Source organism: Pungitius pungitius, chromosome 10 (genome assembly GCF_949316345.1).
Source record: "Pungitius pungitius chromosome 10, fPunPun2.1, whole genome shotgun sequence".
In the NCBI taxonomy this organism is placed as follows: domain Eukaryota; kingdom Metazoa; phylum Chordata; class Actinopteri; order Perciformes; family Gasterosteidae; genus Pungitius; species Pungitius pungitius.
This window is the reverse complement of record NC_084909.1, coordinates 6,150,166-6,174,832: the sequence shown is the minus strand read 5'-3', so window position 1 is coordinate 6,174,832 and position 24,667 is coordinate 6,150,166. Positions and strand designations below refer to the sequence as shown.

General features: G+C 45.5%; 2 protein-coding genes across 8 annotated transcripts; one reads left to right on the top strand and one right to left on the bottom strand.

The window, feature by feature from the left end:
• Positions 1-1,242: 1,242 nt before the first annotated feature.
• Positions 1,243-18,420, bottom strand: LOC119228549 (disintegrin and metalloproteinase domain-containing protein 23). 6 transcript variants are annotated; one of them, XR_005121525.2, is made up of 27 exons: positions 18,187-18,420; positions 17,247-17,500; positions 16,766-16,842; positions 13,602-13,665; positions 12,523-12,605; positions 12,317-12,380; positions 11,627-11,699; positions 11,109-11,179; positions 10,906-10,971; positions 10,671-10,739; positions 9,841-10,007; positions 9,276-9,360; positions 9,078-9,165; positions 8,385-8,436; positions 7,494-7,593; positions 7,329-7,400; positions 7,138-7,224; positions 6,967-7,047; positions 6,824-6,874; positions 6,662-6,725; positions 6,458-6,563; positions 5,819-5,938; positions 5,479-5,647; positions 4,640-4,751; positions 3,262-3,352; positions 2,312-2,523; positions 1,243-1,419 (listed from the first exon to the last, which is right to left on the bottom strand). XR_005121525.2 is itself a non-coding variant. In XM_037488277.2 (26 exons), the coding sequence occupies exons 1-26, from the start codon at positions 18,260-18,262 to the stop codon at positions 1,374-1,376; spliced, it is 2,388 nt and encodes a 795-aa protein (XP_037344174.2). In that variant the 5' UTR covers positions 18,263-18,420; the 3' UTR covers positions 1,243-1,373. The 6 variants fall into 6 exon arrangements, 5 of the variants coding, with proteins under 5 accessions (XP_037344174.2, XP_037344173.2, XP_037344175.2 ...); XM_037488277.2 differs by lacking the exons at positions 2,312-2,523; positions 3,262-3,352 and adding an exon at positions 4,111-4,201; XM_037488276.2 differs by lacking the exon at positions 2,312-2,523.
• A 2,665-nt stretch (positions 18,421-21,085) lies between these two features.
• cmklr2 (chemerin chemokine-like receptor 2) lies at positions 21,086-24,311 on the top strand. 2 transcript variants are annotated; one of them, XM_062564947.1, is made up of 3 exons: positions 21,086-21,184; positions 21,955-22,079; positions 22,194-24,311. In XM_062564947.1, exon 3 carries the CDS (start codon positions 22,213-22,215, stop codon positions 23,290-23,292), a length of 1,080 nt encoding a protein of 359 aa, XP_062420931.1. In that variant the 5' UTR covers positions 21,086-21,184; positions 21,955-22,079; positions 22,194-22,212; the 3' UTR covers positions 23,293-24,311. The 2 variants fall into 2 exon arrangements, with proteins under 2 accessions (XP_062420931.1, XP_062420930.1); XM_062564946.1 differs by having other exon boundaries at positions 21,093-21,254.
• The last annotated feature ends 356 nt before the right edge of the window (positions 24,312-24,667 follow it).

Sequence of the window (24,667 nt, the reverse complement as noted above, 5' to 3'; positions counted from 1 at the left end):
TAATTCCATGTCTACGTTGACATTAATATACCCATACGTTTGTGCGATATCTCTTTTTTGCATAGTAAATAAAAGTTAAATGTTTTTGTTTGTTGACATGCACCTATCTTTTGAAGCATATTTTTCTTGCAGATTTTGGGGACTTCCATATAGAATTATAAGCCCACTATAGTGAATGCATGCAGTGTTACCGGACTTGGTTAAGAGTTTATGAGAGCAAAAAGGTTAAGCCAGTATAGTGGGTGTTGATGAGGACTGTTACATGAGACCTGGCTGGACAGGTGAGCGCCTGCTCGGACCGACGTGATGCCCTCAGCAGTAGGAGAGGCACCGCTGGCTGCAGACAGAGGGGAAAGTGCTCTGTGTGCAACAACATCCATATGTTCAGGTGATTGGTTCTTTGGCTTTTGAGTTACGGTTGAAGATACTCCGGGACTGGGGGAAGGAGGAGAGGGGGGGGGGGGGAGGAGGAGGGACGGGGGGTTCTTGTGACATTAATCAGAGGCGATGTCAGTCTGGATCACTGACAACTCGGGCCACCAATGGCTACTCTGAATCCGACCTCAGGCCGGACGCTATGCAGCGCGCGATGACAATTTTGGCTCAAAACCCAATCTTGGTCAAGAACATTGCCAAAAACACCCGCTATACAACATGCTGAGATAAAAAAATGAAATGAAAAATAAGCAATCAATGTTCTTTTAAAATATGCTGCTTTTCCAAACCTGAACCCTTTATTTATATACAATTTGTGTGTGTGCATTCGCCAGGTGGTCTGCACTGCCCTTATGGGTCCTCACATGCAGCCTCCTTAATCATCCACAGCCCCTAAAACGTAAACTAGAGGAGCTTTAACCGCCTTTACCTGGGTTTGGTTTTTAACAAGGCTACCCCTGCATTCAAATAGTCCTTCCCCCCCCCACCCACCTTCTTTGTATGTGTTTGCGGTATAGCTTTCGTAGCCATGCAGAGTCCTGCTAGAAAGGGCTCTTCATGCCAGAGGGGGGGGGCCAGCAAGCAGCACGCTTTTGTGCGGAAAGTCATGCCAGGTGAGAGAGTGGTGTGGATTCCGCCTGAACGCCTGTGCACTGGCACTAAAGGATGGAAGAGGAGCGCTACCGCTCTAGAGATCGGAGTGGGGGGGGGGGGGGGGAAGGAAGGAGGGGGAGGGGGGTTGTTAAATGGGTGAGGTGGAGTCGAAAAAGGCTGCATTGTCTAACATCACTACGATGAAATTTGTTAAAATGTCCACTATGTGTCCTCTTTTTCAAGTAAATCTAATGCCGAGGATCAGCAGCGATAAGTGCAGTCCGGCTGTCAGGTAGCCAACTAGGGAAGCCTTGAGGGAGTCCTCCTCGCCATCTCTCCTCGGGTTAAATGGCTGAAGCGTTGGGGTCGTATCGTCGTTTCTTCACATTTCTTACATAAAGACAAGAAACAGGAGTCAGTGTGTGGCATAATTCACCTCTGTTTCACAGCTAGTGCAACCTGAACAAGCAACCACACTCATCAGTTTACAATATTAAACACGAGTAAAATGCCACTGACACTTCATGACGTGTTGTTATGTTCAAGAGTAGAAAATAAAATCAGAAAAAATCTCCACAGTTATATTGTTAGGGGTTAAGGTTTTCCAAGATGGATTGAAAGGAAGGTCCGTGTTGAGCCAGTGACTGTTAAGAGGCAGTGAGAGGTATTTATATTCACAAATCTCCACATTCCAATTCATGCTGATGTATGATAAACACAATGAAAACCATTTCTATTGAGGATCCATTTCACTTAAGTCTTCCTATTTCCTTCTGTGTCACAATCTGTGACACTCGGCACCTCAGTGAAAACGTTGACCGATTTTTAACCGAGCTAATGAATTTAACTTTGAAGGTCGATGAATATAAATCTGCCTCTCTTCCAGGCAACCTCCGAGCGGTTTGTGCGTGCAACGTCATTTTACAAGAATGAAGACGTGTAGGAGTCATGTCTCATTACCAGTTTGGATGGGAAAAGATATTAGTTCCACTAAAAAACATAACAATCTGGGAGGAAAGAGCTAAACATAAAATATATTCTACAGAAGAGGGAAAGAGGAGACAACCACATAAACAACAACCACAGCAGCAGCAGCAACAATAACTACCACAACAGTGGGACGACAACAATACGACAACTAGAGTGATGCACAACCTCCCCGTACTGTGGCTTGTTGTGGGGCTCCTATCACTCTGTCATGCACCGGGTCCAACACTAGGCCAACTGAAGGTGGCGCTACTGTTGTGCGTGGTTCATGCAGTGGAATGTGCCGTGTCTGTACCAGGTCTGTGAAGCAGGCAGCAATGGCAGCTGGTGTGGGCAGGGTCCGAGAATCCTGCTCTGCTCTAGGGCGGAGCCCGGCCATCTCAGGTGGGCGTGGCCCCCGGGGCCACGGCACAAAGGCTGCAGGCCAACAGAAAGGCTCCTGGCTTCTGTCTCTGTGTCGCTCTCACCACTCCATTTAAAGTCTCTCACCCCTCAAAGAGTAACGGACTGAGAAAAAGATCATGGAGGTGGTGAGAGCATGACGAGCCTGGACCAAGTCGATCTGGTGTTTGGCTCAGCCTTTGTGCAATGACCTCCTCCAAATCAACAGGTTAACATGCAGAAATGTTTTGCTCTTTTCTTTCCTTTTTTTTTTCTTTTTTTTTTCTGCATGTTTTGGTGAAGACCATGATGCTTTGCTACCTGGCATGCTTTGGTCGCTGCGGGATTGTCAGCGATATTTTAGACTTATTTAAATTAAGATGTGTAACGCTTCGGTTGCTCAAGACGGCAAGCTAATTAACAGAATCTATTTATTGTACAATAAAGTACATTTACTGGCTACACAGAGTTGCTAGAGGTCTCTCCTTGGATTTCAGAGGGGAGATAAGAATTGAACTGATCAATACAAGCTTACAATTTTAAGTTATTGCTATATATGTTTTTCCCCCTCTGTGGTCAGAACTCAACATGCATGTCAAGCGTAAGCTCTGCCCGTCCAATCGGTTTGAGGTTCTGCTACAGATCAACACACAAAAGCCGCACATGGAGCCCAGTGTCTCCCCAGATCCCCCTTCTCTATGAAAACACCGGACGGAGCTGAGCAGTTTAGGTGTGTGTTAGGCATGTGTTTGTGCATTGTCCACCCTGGGGTCCACATTCTGTAGCAGGATCTCAAACCCTGGCGTCTAGAAGCAGCATGGATGCTGGAGTTACAGCAGGAGAGGCATGCGGCGTGTTGCTTACTTAAAGCCCCATCCAGTCCCCCCCAGCACTATGGCAGCCACAAGGATGGCTCCGGCGATGGAGCCTATTATTAGATTGGTGGCACTAGGACCTGTAAAGGGTTATGGGGAAAAAAACATGAGTTTCTATACTCACTTACTGTGTAAATAACATGTAACTGTACAATGACGATTTCACATGGAACAGAAAACATAACCATAAGTACTGTTACAGTAAAATGACCGTATCTTAGTTTGCATGCCCCCTTTAGTGTTTAACATGAGGCCCTGGGAATCTTTACATGTATCTGGTGTCAGCTGAGGTAGTGATTATCAGTGGTTTGTCCGTTTGGGTTGTGCAGAAGACTAGTCCGTGGTTATCCATCACGATTGAAGGTTTAATCAACCAGAGATTACCAGTGAGATGTATATGTGGTCTGCAGTATGAGCAGTGGAAATGTTTTTACGCGTTCCCAGTCACCACACAGCCTACCACTGTCTGACCAGCCAGCTGATTAACTGGACTGTTTTCCGTCTAAATGCCCCACATGCCCCAGAAAGGAGAGGATCACAGGAGCAACCACATGACGACTAAGAATCAGAGAAAGAAAAGGGACCACGAGAAGAAGAGGGAGGATGAAGAAAGAGGCTCGTAGTAATGGGAAACAACAGGAGGAAAAGGAGGAGGAGTCCATCAATCAATCACACAACACTGAATACATCACGTGACAATTATATGGTCATCACCAACACACAAGAAAACACAAAGCCACCGGGACGCACACACGGGCTCAGGCCGGCTCACAAGACCGCCCGCACACTGAGGCACCACTATGAGAGGAAGAGCTGTGAAAGGGTTAAAGATGCTTACTCTATTCCCCACCCTGTGCCTCCAAAAATCACCCCCAGGGCCAGAATGGTCCCTGCTACTGCCCCTATCAGCCTGTTAGTGGCCACGCTCACTGTGCAGAGGGAAAAGGAGCGTTATTACCACCCTGTCAAAAACAAACAGCAGGCTTCTGCTTCAGAGACATGGATGAAGTGACGCGGTTCCCTCTGTGACGCTTCCCATCGCCCCAAACCACCTCCTCCGTCCCCCCGGGTGGTCAGAAGTGTCAGGTGTACAACTTGAACTGTGTGTTCATTTCATCTTCTAAAATCGTAACAAATGTGACACCCGTCGTTTCATTTATCCTGCAGCCGCCGTCTTACATGCAACGTCTTTATGACTCTACGGTACACCTGTGGAATTGCGTGCAGACTCAGATCTAACAGTGTGACTGACAATGACAACGACGTATATACCGTGTATAACTCGGCGTGAATCGTGGCTAAATTAAATCAGTGTACATTGACATGTGGGTTATTCAGCAGAGGTTGAAAGAGGTGAGGAAACCGACCCTTGGGTCCTTCGTCCTGAGTGGCCTCAGGCTCTTTAGGAGGATCGGGCATGCTACAGTCTGTCCCTGCCCAGGTGGTGTCACAGGTGCACGCGGCTTCATTGTTGCACACCTGTACAGATCAGACAAAAATAGATGAGGCGACAAGAGGGGTTGCGAAAGCCGTAAATAAAGTTGCTGATGCGCTGGGATACTTTTTGGGGAACCATCTGGATTGCTCATCCACAACAAAGGCTCCCACCTACAACAGTGTAATAGATTCATTATATTACAGCTCCAGAAAGGAATTTCGGGCCTGGACAGCTGCTTATTCAAAGCTGATTTAATTATGCTAACAGCAGCAGAGCCAGTCTACGGACAGAACTTAATCTGATCGGTTGAATCACACAACAATGGCTCGATGAACCACAACGCGCTGGAAGCTAATGGCTCTTTCTCACACAGCCGACATCTTGATTCGTCATAGTGGGAACAGAACAGGTGTTATGCGTTACATTACCAGTAGGGCCGTTCCAGTGAGTCATCGCGGGAAGGCCGCATTTACAAAACCACCCACAGCCAAATGGAATCAGGGCATCGTTAATTTCAGTATTCATACTTGTGCTTTTCCTGTTGTGACCGTGTCTCCTCCGGCTGAGCTGCATACTCTCGGTAGAATGTTGCGTCCTCGCAAAACCCATTTCTAATGTAATCATGATGTGTTATTGATAATTTACATGGTATTACGCTGCGTGACGGTTGTCGGCACAAAAGACCAGTCTAACATTTATAAGCAATGAAGTGAAGCCTTCCGAGACCCCCGGAGAGCGTCAGTGTAGATTGTGGGTAAGTGGACTCACCCCATGGGCAGAGCACACCTGTCCGTTAGGTCCACTGGGGCAGGTGCTCATATTGAGCGACTGGATTGGCAGACACTTTCGGTCAAGGCACATCATGGACGGCCCACACGGAGTCCCGTCCTCCACGTAGCCTAGATCCGTCTCATCGTCCAACAGGACGTGGCCCCCGCTGTGAAGAGAGGTCGCAGGGACGGAAAGGGGGAGGGGGGGGGGGGGGGGGGAGCAAAACACGGAAAGAGGGACACGGAGCAAAAAACTCATGCGTGGAAGATTAAACCGGGCACGGAGCACAGCGGGAAGGTTCCCAGCTCGTAGCGTGTGGTGGGACTCATGTCTTTACCTGCAGTCTACCATTCTGCCCTGAGGGTTGAAGGAGGCTAGGGTGATGTCTCCTTTCATCATGCCAATGCGGGGGTTGCGGCCGATGTTGGTACACAAAAGGTAACCACAGAACACATCACTGCAAAATACAACAGAGAGAAGTCTGTGCAGATGCCAATCATCCATTGCCTTGTCAGGACGTCCTTCTTATAAAAGCTTAAACTTCTACGTATTCAACCCAGCCTTTTAGGCGTAAGGCACCCAGGGAACGACGCGAGGTTCAGTGTCAATATACAAGTTATTATTTCAATGGGAAAGTATTCCTTTAGGAGAGTTGAAAGTGGCCCTGGAGATCAACATGAATGTATTTAGAGAGCGTTGCTGCCAAAACACAATACTGCAAATAAAAATGGTATGCAGAAGGCAATGGGCCGGGCCTGCAAGCTTGAAGAAAGATGTAATGATTTTAAATAGGTTGTGTAAACAGTGCAGACGATGTCCCCTCTGTTGCCCTCTATTGGTTGGTTTCAAAACCTCATTAATCTCCTATGATGTCATTAATAAAAGAAAATAGGGAAAAACCAAAGCCCATAAATTAAGTATGCCATACGTCATGCTCGTATGTTGTTAGCCTCATTTGTCTCTCTTCAAAACTCACTGTTTGCTACACTGGATCCATTTGTCTCCATCTTTTCCACAGTTGCCCTTCTCCGTGCCCTCCGTGTTCAGCTTCTCATAGCAGAACTTGTCCGACCCTCCGGCCTCTGAGGTAAAGAGAAGGTGGGTGAACCGACACGGTCTATCTCCACTCGGCATCTGCGTATGATGATACTCTGCTGAGCCAAAGGAATGTTCGTCTTACTTGACCCCCAGATGTATTTGCACTGGTTTTCTCTGGTCTTGCACTCTCCGCTGTAGCAGCGTCCCTTCAGGACGGGAAACAAAAAGATGGTAAATACATTTTCAGTCTCCTGATCTGCTGTTTTCAAGCATGACCGCTTGTTTGATGCCACCCGGTGCCTACCTTGTTTACCTGGCAGTAATAACCGTCTTGTTTATGAAGATTGGGAGGGCACTGCAAAAATAACACCACCAACATTACATTAAATGCTGTTCATTTATTTAGAAATAAATGTAATGAGATGTAACAGTTCAACACGAGGACACCTGTCCAGAGTCCCCGGAGCAGGTCTCTGAGATGTCACAGTCGTTCACAGCGTAGCGGCAACTGTAACCTCGTGGATAAAACTGCCAAGAAAAGGAAAGAAGATTACCAGTCAGAGGTTTAAATAAATAATGAGTTCTGTGAAACTTAAAGAAAAAACCCCAAAGTCATACCAGACATGTGTTATTGCAGCACGGGCCGTCACTGCAGTGCGCCCCGTTGGCGAGGGAGCACTTCTTGCAACAGTCCTTGTAGCACTCCTGAGAATTAACAGGAAAAAGAGCTTCACGCATCCCAACAAACAGACGACAACAATCGGACCGGACGTTCCAGAGTAAAAAAAAAAAAAAAAAAAAGAACGTACTGCTCTGGCTCCGCAGTCGCATTCCTCTCCCACTTCCACGAACCCATTACCGCATTCTGTGGCCTCGAACAGCTAACACGAGAAGACACGAGAGAGCGTCAAGGGGCGGAGCGGGCCGTGCCATCGGGTGGCGGTCGTGGCCAGAGTTGCGAGAGAGAGTCTAACCTTGGTCGGCCGGTTGAACAGACACGAGCCTCCACCTTTCAGCAGGAACTCCTTGTAGTCGGAGATGCTGCATTTGGAGAATCTGCGTGGGTGCTGGACCCTGAAGGGAGAGAATAGCAGGTGATAATAAACCGAAAGGGCTGAGTCATTGGAAATATGCTGTACGGTGCCATGTGTGTGATGAGCGGCTTTCCGAATTAGAGGATCTTTTACACACACACATATACATACACACACACACACACACACACACACACACACACACACGCACACACACACTGCTTAACAGTCAAACATGGGTCAGTTCAAATTAAAATGATGTCAAATTCAGTCCTCTTCAGTCCCTACATTTACAACGGCTATCTTTAAATGTTGATTTGTCTTCTCCCAGGAAATTAAAAAGAATATAGCAATTGGAGCAGATAAAAGCCCAATTTGGTGTGCGAGAACCGAGCAATTTATTACTTAATTAAAAAAAGAGCAGCGTTTGAAATGCCTTCATGGACGAAAGAAGAGTTTCTGCCGCTCTGTTAAGGATGAAGTTATTTATAATGTTCCCCTCGCATATTTCATCACATACCAGTGGTTGATGAACGCACACTGACTACATTAATACCTGGTATTCACATGCACTGAACAGTTTTTTTCTGTTAATGACTGTTTGGTTGGAAATTGTTTAACACAAGAGGGTTGACACTGGAGAGTCTGAATAATCAGCAAGGTCAAAACAGAACATCTATCTACCGGTTGTGCATTCATTCCCACACTCCCAGAGAGGTGATTACACCTGCAGGAGACAATAAACAAGCATGTATAATTGTTCCACCATCCCTCTCTCCGGTGTGAGTGTGCGTCTGTGCGTGCGTGTCTCAGGGGCATGTTGGACATTACCCGGTGTCCTCCATTATGCAGCCAGTCCACGAGTCAACACAACCACATTCCTCTGCAAGCAGGAAGGAGAGGAAAGAAAAATCACAGAAACAGACTGTGAGAAAAAAAACACACAACACGAGCATTGAAATACAATATGTGAACATTGACTTTAATACCTCAGCGAGAAGCAATCGGTGTGTTTAAAGCCGAATCTCCAGCTCAATAACTATAATTTTCACCAATTCTCAGACCATAAAAAAAAACCCCTCTCTAATGGTTGAGCTTTAACCACGTGGACTCTGCGTCTGATGGCAAAACTAATGGCATCAATCACCCTTCTTCAAGGCTAACTGAAAGTCTGCTTCTGCACCACCTTTGCCTCTAAAATCAGAGCATCTCTCCATCTCATCTGTCTCTTCTGGCACATGTAAGAGTTAACAAGAGACAGTTTGGTTCAGCCAAAAAGCATGATTTTGTTCTACAGTCACTATCTAAGTGATAATCATTTCAGATCAAATCTGAGAAAACCTCTCAATCTATTTTTATCCATCAGTAAATTAAAATACATTCACTCCCGTCTTAAGTACTTTACAATAAATCTAAAACCACCTGAGGTAAATATGTATTTTTTTTTTTTACAGATTTTGGCTGCCAACAGCTTGCCCTTAATCTATACCAGCTTAAAGACCACCACGTGTATATGGTGTATACTTCTCTTGGAGGCTGGGTCCCACTGGATACCCAGGTTCTGAGCCAGGCTCTGGGACAGAGACCCCGCCATGGACCAGCTGGTGCCGTACTGTAGGCACAGCAGAGACCGGGGGTTATTCACCTGCCCTCCCTCTCTCTCTCTCTCTCTCTCTCTCTCTCTCATGATGTGATGCTCAGTGTTAAGGTAGAAAATCTGACCTCGTTGACCCCTACTCCTCGGCTCACAGAGCACATGCCTCCAAAGTATGCCGCGCTGCTTCTGCGATAGTGGAAAGTGACATTTCTGAAAGAACGATCGGAAGACAAAGAGGGAGACGGGATCAAAAGAAGAAAAGAAACTTCACATCAGAATTTCATAGATATTTACAAAATATATTACTATTACAATACTTGTATGTATCATTCTCTCCTGAAGACACCGTCCTATTTAAATACAGGGAATTAACAAAGACGTACAGAGAGAATATAATGTCAACCCATGAGCTAAAGCTCTGACGTGGCTGCATAGAAATCATCTCGATGCCCAAATCTTAATAGTATAGCCAAACGATGCATCACGGATAAATACAATGGCAACTATACTATAATACGTTTACATTCACCTGCTTCATGTTAACAAGATTGAAAGCAATCAAATTGAAGAGAAAGCTAAAAGTTCTAAGAACATGACTGAAAATAAAGACTAAATCCTGACTTCCAATCGATATCAGTAAAGAAGATGCACCTAAGGGTGAGGCAAACACAAGTTTGAATGAGAACGTACGAGAAGAGGTGCACGACGTCGGCATGGTGCTTTATGCTCTGCTGTCGGTACTTGGAGAAATCCCGCAGCATCTCCAGCGGCCTCACGCTGACGGGGATCTGATCCTTGTCCGTCCAGATCTCCACAGCAACCAGCACCACACGTGTGTGTAGTTGCTCTTTGAAGATCTGCCATTGAAGCGCGCAGTGAATGGGAGGAATAAAGAAAGGCAGAGAGAGAGAGAGAGAGGGAGAGAGCCAGCAGCAACAGCACGGGGAGAGGAGAACAACACTGGGTGTGAATTTGAATCTGAACTGTCTGAGGAGGACAGATGGGGGGGATGCAGCACACTGGGGAAAAGGAGGAACACGGGAGTGTTAATACACCTGACGAGTGCAAGCAGCAGCACAATACCATACGGACTCACAATAAGACGAGTATGGGGCCGACTCAGGTTTACGGCGATGACACCAGAGAAGGACTCTGGCTGCCCTGAGCCATTAATCAATATGTTCACACTGTAAGGACATATTTGCTAGTTACCGGAGTCTCAATGCTCAGTGTGTGTGATGTGCCGAACTCAAACAACAAATGTGCTCCACATCCACCACTGCAGCATTGAAATGCTCCTCAGGCCTTAGTGTTAAAGCATCGCTAAAATATTCCAATCATTCTTTGGACTTATGTTAAATGTATGAGCTCTTCTTCCAGCATTGCGAGGCTGTATAAAGGAACAGAGCAGTGAAAATCGTTTATATGAACGGTGCAAAGCCGCTACTAAAGTAATGTGTCGCATGTGAGCGTGATTTCATTCGCTGGGTAGCTCTTAAGTGACTAAGAAGTTTACTCACAGCATCCACAAAATTCACCACCGACTTGGCAAAATTCCTCGTGTGCTGCTTGGTCTTGTGTCGCTTATACTGCGGGCACAGATGAAAGAGTACAGAGATAAACCAGCCGCAGTGATTTAATGGTGCTCACTCAGTATAATGTGCTGAATTGACGGCTCCCTCCTGTGGAGGAAAAAAGCAGAGTAGGTCTGAAATATTCATGTGTTTTGGGTATGAGACACCGCCGGTTACATACCATACTGTGGTCACTGACAATCATGATCTCCAAATACTTCATCTCCTCAAATACATTCCGAGGCATCTGCAAAATGAAAAGCAACAGCTATTGTCAGGAAGTGGATTAAGTTCTTCACTAGTTGATTAAGACCACACATCTGGTGAACCATTCCACTTAGTTTGTTGTGTTTCTTTTGAGGTGAGGTGAGTTCAGGGACTTACTGCTCGCTTTTTCCTGCGCTTCAGCCAGGACAAGTCATCCAGGTCGGAGAAGAGCTGCTCCTCTTCCTCAACTGTGAACCCACCCAAGGAAATAGTGACATTTCAACCCCCATGTTGACAGCTGGGTTGTGTACACCTCCATCGTGAGTTCGAGCCCACAGGGTGGAGTTTGTTTTTTCCCTTAAGAAATCTCAAGTCATTTTTCTGAGTTCGCCGTCAAAGCAGTCAGTTAAATTACACGCTAGACTGGAGAAGACACATCCAACTTGGCAAAAATGGAAGAAGTGGGTGTAACAAAACATTCGGTGCAAAATATGAAGAAAAACAATCACTCCTTCCTGTTCATTCCTGAGGCGTATTCACTTTCTCACTATTGTTGCAACCCCAGGAATCTCCACTTGTGGCCACGCTGGTGAGCTTTGCGCAAAACACACTTGAGGTCAAAGTAATGCCTGTAGTCGCGAGTCGTGAGGGTCAGAGGTTAAATGTTGGGACAACGCGAGGAAGGTAACACTTACCCTCTTCCTCTGAATCATTGTCCCACTGAAGGGAAAGGGTTCTTCTTAGTTTGTGTGGCCTTGCAGCTGAATCCTGCGTGGTTCAGGAAAACAAGTGTTAACTGCCAAGGGTCAGAAGACTGATGACCCTTAGGTTGGTCTGTGGAAAATGAAGCTAAAGATAGTTCATCTAACCTAAAGACTTGACAAAAGGGGAAACAGTTAGCCTAACAAAGACGTTAGGATTTCACAAGTTTGTTCTCATTTAGAGAATTTAGGTCATAGGGCGGTCTATTTCTTGGCCTGATGCAGTGAAAACATGAAATCCAGGAAATCCAGGCATTTTGTTTTTGCTGATGTGATTCTGAAATAAATATTTGATATCATGATGCATACTGAAATCGATATCATGTAATGAACATCCTTAACAATGCCTTGATATTGATTTCAACCATAGTGTACCGCCCACAACTACTAATAAGAACAATAAAACACGACATTGTCTGATGCAACTTAACAATTACATTTAAACCATCTGCAAATCGGGCAAAATGGTACTTCAGCTGATGTACTAATGTAATGAGGGATTAAGTTATCCTCAGCTGAATGGGACAGCAGAGGTGGATTTGCATGTGGGCTGGAGCTGAATGGGTTAAAACCTTTGTATGATACCGTGCATGTTTTGGTTCTCAGCAACCGGGAATAACTTACGATTGAATGAGTCTGTTGCAAGGGCTCAATTAGATACACATAGACTCCATCGTCAAACATCCCACTGCCGGGCACAGAGAGCAGAAAAGAGAGAGAAAGAGAAGGCAGTCGATATCGAGTCAATAGGAGCTGAGGAGCAGACATGAGTGCATCTGGAATTATTCTGAACACGGCGAGGAATTCACCCAATTCTGCTGTTCACTTACTGCAGCCCGTTGCAGGTAGATAGGGCCACATGGGAGTTATCGTTCCCCCTCACCTGGCCGTGGTAGTAGCAGTGCTCACCGCCCTGAGGGAAGACGACACAGGGCTAATGTATCATCGCAGCAAAACCCCAGCCACACCTAAAAAGAGCATTACTCGCTAGAGAATCCCACCAAAGTGTGCACACACCCGGATTCACCATTACACGGCGAAAGTTTTCACGCAATTGTGAAAGGTGTTTGGTGTTTTTGTTTTGTTTTTTTAACAGAGGAGGCAGCAGCTTGGCTCACAGATGCCAATTTGGTACGTTTGCAAAATATTTCGGTGTGGGGGGGGGGGGGGGGGGGGGGGGGGGCGTTGCTCGTTAAGATGTGAAGTGAAAACATTGCGTGCGAGGTGGGTCCCGGCACTATCTGTGACTCAGCTGTCAGATGCAGGGTGAGCAGAGGACATCCACCCCCCCCTCTCCCCCCCTCCTCCTGCTGCCTCGCTCTCCTCACCCATCCCACACACTGCACTGATACTGCAGAAGGCTTTCTCTCTCGTCACGTGACCAGAGATCCAGCAGGAGGCTGCAGGAGAGCAGAACCCTGCTGATTCAGCTACAGTGTGCCCAGCCCTGTGCCTGATTCAGCAGCAGCTCATTCCCAACCCGCTTCTTTTTTTTTTATTTATACCTCCTCTCTTTATCGCCTCTTTTCTTCTGCTCAATGAAAATCCCCTACTTTCACATTTTATTCCACCTTCCAGCCTTGAGCCTTACTCTATCATAATGCGTCTGCCTACTTATCTCTATCTATCTACCAGACATATCTTCGTCCTGTACAATTTGTTCTTTTCTTCGGACTGCAAAAGAAGATTACCTTGACAGTTGCAGCGTTGATTTGATTATGTTTGCGGAAGGCTTGATGATAAAAGCAAAAGTAAGTAAGAAGCAAACTCATTTACATGAAAAGTCTATTTTCTATTAATGCCTTTCGCTTTACCGACAATGAACTTGACAAAATAAAAACAGCAGCTGTGGAAAACACTAAACAGATGTGTGCTTTAACATTTTAGTCACGACTAACAAAGACGTTACCTTTGACAAAACAGGTTTGCCCGCCTCATAGTGGATCTCAACGTAATCTGACGACAGCAAGTCACTGTAAAAATAGAGATTGCAGATGATTAAGGTGGATGGATGTGATGCAGTGAGAACAAAGAAAAAACACACACAGAAATAGGTTCTCTCCTTCTGCTCTCTCTGACTCACACAGTAGTGCTTTGGTTGGCGTTTTAACAAGAACACTCATCACCAGTGTGCCTGTATCAGCCTACACAAACAGTCCCATGACATCCAGGAAAAAGTGCAGCAGATATGTTAAAGGTTGCCTCCCCTCAGGAAACATTATGACGCATTTACTCAGAAAAATACTCTCACAACAAGATTAACACCTACTCAGTCATTTTGCCAAGTGGCCTTATTGTAGCGAAAGGGTCACAATCAATCATCGCCGAACTCATCCAGAGTGTGCATGAACTCATTCAGAGAACATTGTTACTTCCTCAAATCTCCCAAAGTAACATCACCAGATGAGAAACCGCACACATGACAGGAACAGAAACAGAAGTGTTGTGTCTGAACGCCTAATGTGGGGAATTGATGGCGAGGCCTCGGCTTCACCTTGAACGCAGCGGTCCTCCTGCCAGTTCTCGGCTATCTGAGTCAGCGTCCCCCATCATCTCACACACTCAATCTGTTAGCTGACAACTGGCTTCAAGAGGCTGCGATTTCTGCAACAACAGCGCTTTTTTTTTTCTTTCTATCTTCCCCCTAGTAACCTTGCAAATCACAAAAAAAAACCGACATCCTCTTCCACACATGCATGTGGAGAAGAAAAAAAAAAAAAGAACGTGTAGGAGTGATGAACCTTTGAAACATCATCAGTGGGACGTTTTTTTGCGTGATGCTCGGCGGCACAGGAGCAGTGATGGGAGAGTCCACGCGTGTGAGAGATTCCTGGCGGAGGGGCTATTAATAGCGTGACGGATGAGGCAGGGCGTGGGGAGTGGACTACGCATCGGTGTTTGTACGAGTGCGAGTGGTTGACGGGGTGAAGGGGTGAAGGGGTGAAGGCCCGCCCCCCGCGTGTGTAGGCGCCGCGCGTTTTCGAGAGAGCCGGGTGAAAGCGCGCCCGAGGGGGTCTTGAGAAGGGCGTCCGGCCCCCCCCCCCCGAGGGTCTCTGAGTCCACGGCGCGACGGCGTCCGCATCTGGGAAGCGAGACAGTGGCAAAAGCAGATGCGGGATGTTCTAACGATCAAATGCACGTTTTATTCTGTCAATGTACGAGTTGTTTTAACTGGGAAAAAAAACACATCTTCTCTGATACCTAAAAAGATTTGCAATCCGAGGCTCAGTGAGAGGTTTGCAGATAGAGTAGCAACCATTGGCAGGTTGCAGACCTATCTATATTTAGATCAGTACTGTCGCAGCTACAACACCAAGCGGAATTCAAACCCCTGTTCTCACAAAAAAAAAAAGGCACACACTGAAGTTAGCTCATGTGTCTCACAGACAACCTACAAGCAAACCGCTAGGAATCAAGGTCATGCTTTGGAGCCTCTGCTGTACAGAGCTGCTGCTTAATGGCTCAATGTCTGACAATAAGGCGCAGGACAACGTCTCATAAAATGTGATTGTTTGAGTTGGGGAGGACAGGGCGAGGTTGGGATTCCTCCAGTGTCTACCTACCACTTAATACATGTACACAAAACACACAAGTGTATTTGATCTCTGCTTTCTTTCATCTCCACAAAACCTTATGGCCGAGTGAAGAGAGACACGCACACTGAATATCAAGGAAGACTCTCCCTTACCTGATACATGAGCATCACCTCTTCAATAAACAGAATACATATATATATATATATACATATGTATACATTGTTATTGATAAAGTGATGATACTACTTTTTAAAGTAACAGGAGACTGAATTCCAGCCATCGAAGCGTTTCACTCTTACCACGCAACAACACTCAGCTATGTAGACTAATACAAATTGATATTACAGAATGTAGCCTTTAAATCACATCAAGGGATTTGGAATTCAATCAACATTTTAAAGTCCTTGTACACACGTATATTAAACCCTCACACATGCAGACCGGCTACTTTGCAAAGGCATTAAATCAATATCATTGAGTGTCCGCTGCCTCGTGTCTGCAGACGGGAGAGTGATCACAGACCACAGAGTAACTGTCTCTCTTCTGGTTCTCATGCAAACAGGCAAATTATGCCTCATTAAAGATGAAGACTTTGGTTTTCCAAATCCTCGTCCTAAACAGTCCGTCTGTAGTGCGGTGGCTGAACCAACATTGCTTTCAGCACTCTGGAAACTAGCGCGCTGACCTCTTCAATTACTCCAATTACATTAATCGTTGACTGACGCTGCATTAAACACGGATCTGACATATAGAACAATATATCATTTACAAACAACAGTCATTGAGAGATCAGTTTGGTGTCAGCTATGACACATATTGAGTTACAGTTACAGAGTCAGTTACAGTTTCCGGTCACTTTGACGGCCTGATATAGACTTCAACTATCGTCTGTTAGGGCCTAGAACCTAGTGATATCCAAACTTTAGTTCTGATTGATTAAGAAAAACACAAGACATTTAGTTAACATTGTCTCTACATTTAAATTAGAACGTAAAAACTTTAAAACATAAAACTGTTCATCACAGCTTGCCTTTCAATGTTTTATTGTTTTATAATGCTTTATGTTACATCCATAGGATAAGAGTGTGGGTGTGTTGTGGAAGGAATGTTTTCCCACAGCTTCGCCTTAAACCCCAGATAAATATAAATACTGACGTTCTGCTATTTTCAACCATCTGCACGTTACATTCAACATGACCTTGACAGCACAAGATTTTCTTGTGAGCGACTCATTCGCTGCGTGTCCAGGTTTGTTGTGATAAAAGGGACACATTAGTATTGTTCGACGTGGTGCCCTTGCTGTGTTCTAAATGTGGCTAATTGTGATTCTGAGTTGTGACAACTTTGCACTTATCACCTCCGTTGTAAAGATTCGGTTAATTGGTAATTTATTTATAAATGTAAACAACCGCGCCCCCCTCCCCGGTGTCATTGCATAGAGATCAACATCTGGACCACAGGGGGCTGACGAGCTCTGAAATCGATTGATTTAGCCTGCATTAATCCGCAATAGTCAGAATGGATGACAGGGACTTACGTGTTCAATGATAAATCCAGAGCATATCGCGTGCCGAATGCCTCTAACTGGAAACTGGCTTGGGCGAGGTGGACTGCCTGTGAGGTAGAAAAAGAGTTGCGGCTGCAGATGATGAAGCACAAGACCACAGCTCTCCGCGGACACAAAACCCTCCAGAGTACACCTTAAACATGGCCTACAGCACAGAGATAACAGATGTGTCGGACGAATGGCAGATGGCAATGCACAGTGGGTGCACTGGAAGAGTAGCTTCCTCCGACATGGTCGGCCCTGGCGTCACTCCAGCTCTTGTAGCCGCTGACGCTCTGCGTGTGACGGGTCTCTTCTTCGTGTGACAATAACAGACAGTTCGAGATCCAATCTGCATTCCAAACTTCCCGTTCCCCACAGCATGCGATCACGTGACTAAACATTGGTCACTGAGGCGACAACCCACCACATCCAAGTATCAATCCCCCCGCCTGGCCCGTCCCGCCCTTACCTGCCCCTCTGTGGCTTGGTTCTTGGCCCTGGTGTCCAGGTCATGATAGGTGCTCTCCGAGTCCTCGTTCCGGTAGTAGATCAAACGCGAGGGGTAGGTGATCACATGCTCTACCGCATGGTGGGTTGTGTTGTCTGGAGCAGGTGCTGCAGTTGCCTGTTGCGTTAGCTCGGCTGGCACTGCGTCCCTCTCAACCTTGTCTCCTTCTCCTTGAGAAACTGCAAGACAATTTCCACCGTACATACATGAAAGACCTGACACACACACACACACACACACACACACACGCAGCCAGCTGTCATCTTTAATTCATGAAACAAATTGATAACACTGAGGTGGCCCCGGCTTTACTGCGATTCTCCTGGACGCGGTTCGGAATGATTGGTTACATGCCATGTTACACTGACAACCACGTACGGCTGGTTTAGAATAGAGAATATAAATAGCTTAATTTCATTGAGAGCTACTTTTAAATCGCTTATTTCCAAAGTGAAAAACTGCACCAGATAGACTTGTGCAGTGTTCATTATGCAATACGAATCCAAATTGCTTCTGATAACAGGAGGAATTTTAAATCCTAGAATGTTATATAAAAGCATATAATAGCAAGCACTTTAAAGGAAAAGAGTGCTGGCAGCAGTTAATACAAACATGCCACTCATACATAATAAAGAGCACTCTCTTTTCACACACTGAACAGAAGAGGCTGAGCTCATGTGGTCTGCATCATGCACCATCACGCCGAGAAACGCCGCATATTAAATCAAATTTTTTTTAAGGGAGTGGGGGGGGGGTGCACGATGATGTGTACCTGCAGTACATCATCGGATTTCATTTTAGCCCAACAGGGAAAGTGCAAGGTGCTTCTAATTGGATGAAAGTGTGTGAGGGAAGAAGAAGAAGAAGAAAAGCGACAGCAGCAGGCTAGTGCGATACATACCGGATGACGCTAGTGATGGATGAAGCCAAGGCGAAAGGATGCTCCCGAGCAAAGTGGCCAGAAATATCAAATGCATGATTCATATTTGATAACTGAAATATCTCAATATCAACACATCAACGCAGTGCTCAGCTCGCGGCCCATCGTGGCGGGGGGACGTGCCGTGCAGGGTGCTCTCTTCATGGATCCAGGAGGCACCGGGCTGCTGCAGTAGCGGCTGAGGCGGAGGAGGCGGAGGGGGAGGAGGGGGCGGGGGGGGGGAGCGGGAGAGGGAGGCAGGGAGGGAGGGGGTGAGCAGAAAGAAGGCGGTGGCCAGGCGGCTACTGGAAGTCGAGCCGCAGGCTCCTCCTCGGTGAGCAGGGAGATGTCCTCCGTCCTCCCTCCTCCGTCCTCCGTCCTCCCCTCCCGGACCACAGGGAGCCCGCGCAGGTGACCTCGACAACCGACACACCATCAGGCGGAGAGGAAACAGGAAATGACCCGCTCGCACGTGAAAACAAAGTGTGTGTGTGTTATGAAAATGACAGAAAATACAAACAAAAAAAAGATGTAGAAACCCACGTGATTGTAACTTAGGTGGCATTCATTTTTAATGAGTCTCCACCACGTGGGTGGGGATTGCTTAGTGACTGCAAAGAAATGCGAAATGAAACGTGACATTTGTGCATTCGGCACTAGTTTGTTGAGACGAGGAGGATGTTGACTGCTGCATTAAAGAAGCTAAATTCAAAATTCAGAACATGCAAGCGAGTTGAGAGATTACCTCAACGCGGCTCTTAGGTGTTGTTAGCATTGTTAGCTACCAACCATGGTAGCTAACAACACCGATAGTGCTGACATGGCTAACAAGGTTAACCAGAGCGGGAACTGCAGCTTTGCCATTACGCTTTCCAGTGACGCGTGTGGGTCAGGAATGAGCGTCATGCTGAGCAGCGACACACACACAAGGACTCACGTGCACTACAAACAAACCAACAAAGCACAGAGAAGTCCTGATTTTAACGCACACCTCATAAATACTCCGTTATATCTTGAGCGAATGGTTGTTGGCTGCGATGTTGATGCTCTGCATTCACCACCGTGAATTGTCCCAGTGGGTAGATTGAATTTGAATCAGGAATCGGGGAAACATTTAATGCCATAATATGTCAGATATGCAAGGAATTTGACTTGGCGGTTGGTGCATGAAAGCAGACAGTACGACAATGGACAACAGACAACATAGTGCAGGAATAATAGAATATAATGATATGGGTTAGTAATCTAAAGCTTTGGGTTGGTTAAGTTAAAAATAAAAAATAAAGTGCACCAACCAACAGAAAGTGACAAAGTGTATGTATGTATGTATGGAGTGTGAAGAGTCCGTCAAGGGGGGGCCCCGGCTCTGTTGAGCCCTATAGTCTCTTTCAGAAATAGCAGAAAACCTTCCAAAAAGCCTGCATGACATGCTCCGTGAACTATAAGTGCATGACATTACTTTTTTTGGGGGGCTATGCAGATGTCAGACATAGGGCTCTTGGAGGATTTGACGGATTCTCCCTCAGGGCTGATTGGTCCACGGGATGAGTTGGTCATTTTGGGTCACTGGATTTTGAGGCAACCCAGACACGGTCGTTGGATGAAACAAAAAGGGACGAGTAAGCAGCCGAGTCTAAATGAAGTCTCTCTGAGTTTTGACAACTTGATTTATTGTAACAGTAGACAACTCCTCTGCATAATTTAGTGATAAATGTAAACAGTTGAAGGTATTTGTAATGAGGTGAACGGGCATTACTTTATATTCAAAATATAAAGGGTAAAAACATCAAAGGAAGCTAAAATAAATAATGTATTTGCCTCCATCAATCATGCCACAGAAGGTCTGTAACATCCCTGAATTGAGTTGTATGTTTTGAAATGGATCCCCAGCCGTGTTATGAAGGGGATTCAAGGCACGTTAATGTTCATATGCTTAGATGAATGATAAATACTTGCTAGATTTTTTTGATTTTTTTTGGATAAAATTAGCACATTTGGCATGGTTTTTACTGGACAGGAAGTGTGCAAAAAGTATAGCGGTTAAGGAAGTAAGCTATTTCCCTCTGAGATGTAATAAAGAAGTCCGAAGCTAAGAATAAAACTAATGAATGAATAAAAGTAGAGTACTTTGGATGGATTTAGACTTAAGAACACTAATTAGTAAATGCTCCATTCCCTTGAAACAGGCATTTACACATTGGTTAACGTGTGCTGCTGAGCCTGTGAAAACAGTTTGTCTTATGTGGATCTCGGAGTGCATTCGTCTGACTAAAATAACCCCTGCTGATGTCATCATAGTTATTTCTGCTCGGTTTGAGGCTTCAATGAAAAAATAATAAAATAAAAAAAGACTAAGCTGGTTTGGAGTTTGATTGTAAACTTGATGCTATCGATTCGGATCGTTAACCTCTCACAAGTCCCCGAGCTCTATGGAAACCACTGTAATCATTGTATAATCCACTTTTTGTAGAGTCAATGTTATGTATGAAGCCTTCACTGCTCTGTTCGACTTGACACCGACAAAAGCAAGCTGTGCACTTGGGGAGAGAAGGTCGCTCCGGATTAACACCATATGCTTTCTGCTGCTGTTATGAAAATCAGCCGGAGAATGAAAGCATTCCTCGGTGCGGTGCGTGAGGCCAGAAACTTTTCTTCTCCCCCCCCCCCCCCCCCCCCCCTCAATCCGGCGCTCCGCGTTTGACGCGTCAGGCGGGGCGCGCCCCACTGCGGGTCTCCTCCCGGCGGCGAGGCAGGAGTTTGGATGGACTCACGGAAAGACTGCACATGCCACACAGAAAGAGTGTGGCGGCCGAGCGGGGAAGTTACCGACGACCGAGGCTCAGCAAAAAAAAACAAAAAACGGCTAAGCGTTAACGGTCCCGTGCCGCCGCCGCCTCCTCCCCCCCCTCCTCCTCCCAGCCCACCGGGGAGCTGTCGGTGCCTTGATCGGAATCACGAGCGAGGAGCGCTGCGCTGTGAGGTGAGCGAGCCGCTGTCTTCAGATCAGCCGGACGGCAACGCGCCCGTTTATCCCGCCAGGGTTACACAAGGTGTGTATGTGGCACTTTTACCGTGATGCCTTTCCCTCTCATCGTGCTATTAAATTTACATTTTTCTTGATAAAGGAACCCCTTGTTCTCAAAGGCATGTTCTACTTCTTTGAATGCGTTGATTCTGGATTTTTGGTCCGTCTAGTAGTCTTTGCATTTATGTGTTTTTATACAGTTAACTGTCACATTAATGATTGCTTTTTAGTATAGTATGTATACTTCTATTTTGTTGAGTGATTGCACTGATTTGGCATGGTTTATCTTTGGTCTGTTGGTACTCTTTTCAAAGAGATATATAATCACACTTTAATCTTGAGTTTGTTCTGTTCACTTTAACTTTTTTCTTAAAGTTTTATCAATAGGCTGTCTATGATTTACATTAAAAACAGTAACAAGGTTGATATAACCACAAGTTAAACAAAATTCACCTCTTACCACAAAGTAATAACTTGTTTTAAATCTGGCTTGACTTAAAAAAGCCTTAATAAAGATACAAATGTTGGTGATGTGGTGAAAACACATTTCATTGGCTGGTTTGGTAACAACGAAAGGTGAATAAGGAAATAAAAATTGCATAACAATACAGCATTGCCTGTTTTTCCATATAACAACGCCGATGAATCACACAATTATGCCTCATCTACGGGGCATCTCACTTTGCACACTGTTGATCTGAGCTGATGTTGACATTCTGTTGCAGGGTTACTCAGGACACACCCGGTCCTAACTTCAACACACGAACCAGAGGATCAGGAAGAGGGACAGGACAGACCACTGCATCCTTCTGGGGGGGAAACAGACGAGCATAATCACAGAGTGTGCGAGGTGAGACAGTGTGTTGTGTACGTCGGTTATGCTGGACGGAAATGTTCTGAATTGTTGTGTTTACGGATTATCTTGAAAGGAATGCATCTAATCACAAGCTTTACCGCCCCGCAGCGATTACGGCCCTGCCACGATGGAAGACTCTGGCGAGGACTACGGGAACTACACCTATGAAGACTACCTGGAGTACGGAGACCTGGAAGAACTTAAAGTAGATCACAGGCAGACGGAAACGATGCACATCATCTCAGTGGTCATCTACATCGTTTCCTTTGTGCTGGGTTTGGTTGGCAACGGGACTGTTATTTGGGTGACGGCTTTCAAAAGCAAAAAGACAGTCAACAGTGTTTGGCTGCTCAATCTGGCCATGGCAGACTTTGTCTTTGTGCTCTTTCTCCCCTTCTACATCAATTACATCCTGAAGGACTTCCACTGGGACTTCGGCGTGGTCATGTGCAAGCTCAACTCATTTGTGTCCGTGATGAACATGTACGCCAGCGTGCTCTTCCTCACAGTGCTCAGCGTGGACAGATACGTGTCTCTGGTCCACCTCAACTGGTCTCAGAAGTACCGCACGATGGAGAGGGCCTGGGTGGTGTGCGGTTGCATATGGGGGCTGGCCGCCGCCATGAGCTGTCCCGCGCTGATTTTTCGCGACACCATGCGCCTACACGACAAGGTGGTGTGCTTTAACAACTTTTACACACACAGTCGAGAGTCAGCGGCACTGAAACACATCATGATGGTGGCCATGCGCACCACTGTGGGCTTCGTGCTGCCTTTCACGGCCATATGTGTGACTGGTATACTTCTGACAATCAAAGTGAATAAATCTGGCAGCTTGGTTCGGCTTTCAAGCTTCTCCAGAACAGTCTTTGCGGTAATTCTGGCCTTCTTTTTGTGCTGGGCTCCGTTCCATACTTTTTGCTTGATGGAGTTATCCGTGTATTCTCCGGTTTACTTACACAACATTCTAAAAGCCGGCTTTCCTCTCGCCACCAGTTTAGGCTTTTTTAACAGCTGCATTAACCCCCTGCTGTATATGCTCCTGGGCAAAAAGGTGCGTCATATCCTGAAGCGTGCATGCCTGAATATAACTAAGAGTTCGTTGAGAGAGCTGAGCCAGTCTATCTCTGCCACCGAGATGGAGTCGGTGCCAGATGTTCACATGGAGAGCGCCCCAGAGGAGGCGGTGGAGTCGTCAACTCTATGATTGCAACCATCCACAGGCTGCAGTTGTCCTTGAAAAAAAAGGGAATTCATTCATTCACAGTAAATGTGGAGGAGTAGCATAGCGGTTCTTTCCAGCTAGAGTGTTACAATTTTCCTTGGTGGTTTCATTTGGACACAGTTGTGCATAATCAAACTCTGAAATGAAAAGCTGAGCTAAACTGTGGATAAAAAATGTTTCATCTGCATGAATCTAATGATTTGCAATGAAGGAAGAAAAAAGAAAAAGACAAATAATCAGCTATGTGAGAATGATTTGATACTTTAAATAGATAAAATTCTTCCGGAACGTATTTATCTTTTATGATCATACATTTTGTAATATTTTTGGAAGTGGTCATCATGGGCTCTTGTCTTTTAAAAAAATATATTTTCTGTGATTTTATAGACCAAAACTAAATGAGTTATTAATATGACAATAATCATTAGTTGCAGTGTTATATCAAATGAAAATACTGAATTTGTTGTTGTACTCTGGATGCAAGGCATCTTTGATTAGATTTAAGAAATGGTATATAAAACCTTTGTTAGTCAACATTAGTATGTTTTTATACAGTTTTATATTTTATATGTATTATAATTGTATTCTAAGTGAGCTGTTTTTTAAACTAATTAGGAATTGTATAAATGTATTATTATAATATATTTCAAATAAAAAGCAGATAACTTTGCATACTTTCTTGACATTGATTTATGTCTAGACACAGTGTAGATTTGAACATTTTAAGTAAACATCCACAATCAAGATGTGAATTTCCTCTCATTTCCTGAGCGTTTCCTGAGTATTCTCAGCCATTTCCTGTTCCTTTCTGTCTGGTGAAGTCCAATTTGTGAGGGTGACATGCCTGTCGGTATGAAAGAACATATGGCTTGAAGTCCTGTCTGTAACTAGAAGATTGCAGATGGGAATTCCTGGAATAACTGTACAACAAGTGTGGCTTTCACAACTACAATGAGCATCACATCACTCCACAAGTTTTAAACCGCCCCCCCCCCCCCTATCCTTTTTAAATAAACCGTTTCATCAAAGGATGACACAATGAATTAGATAACAACCTCGATTGAATATCAATGCAAAAAAAGAAGAAGAAGAAAAAACTGCTTTGGCTGCCACTTGAGATTGTCTCATTGTCTTTAAAGAGACGGTCCAGTGTCCACCGTCAAAGCCAGTGATGAACACACGGGCACTGCGAGCAGCAGCTTAGTGACAGAGAAGTAACGCTAGACCTTCGGATCATTATAGCCTCTGCAGGATTACTTAAAGCGTGACGCAGCACAATAACTCGTGCAGAGCTCCATCTGCGTCGCAGGAGAGTCTCCCCCCCCCCCCCTCCAAAAAAAAACACCGGCCAGGTAAG

Excerpts from the sequence above, each read along its gene's own strand:
- LOC119228549 (XM_037488277.2), bottom strand. The coding sequence starts at position 18,262 with ATGCATTTGATATTTCTGGCCACTTTGCTCGGGAGCATCCTTTCGCCT. Across the intron at positions 8,437-9,077 it reads GGACCCAGCCTCCAAGAGAA|AGGAATGTGGTTGTGTTGAC; the intron begins GTATACACCATA and ends TCCTGCTTGCAG. Across the intron at positions 7,048-7,137 it reads GCTGCAATAACACATGTCTG|TTTTATCCACGAGGTTACAG; the intron begins GTATGACTTTGG and ends TTTTCTTGGCAG.
- cmklr2 (XM_062564947.1), top strand. The coding sequence starts at position 22,213 with ATGGAAGACTCTGGCGAGGACTACGGGAACTACACCTATGAAGACTAC.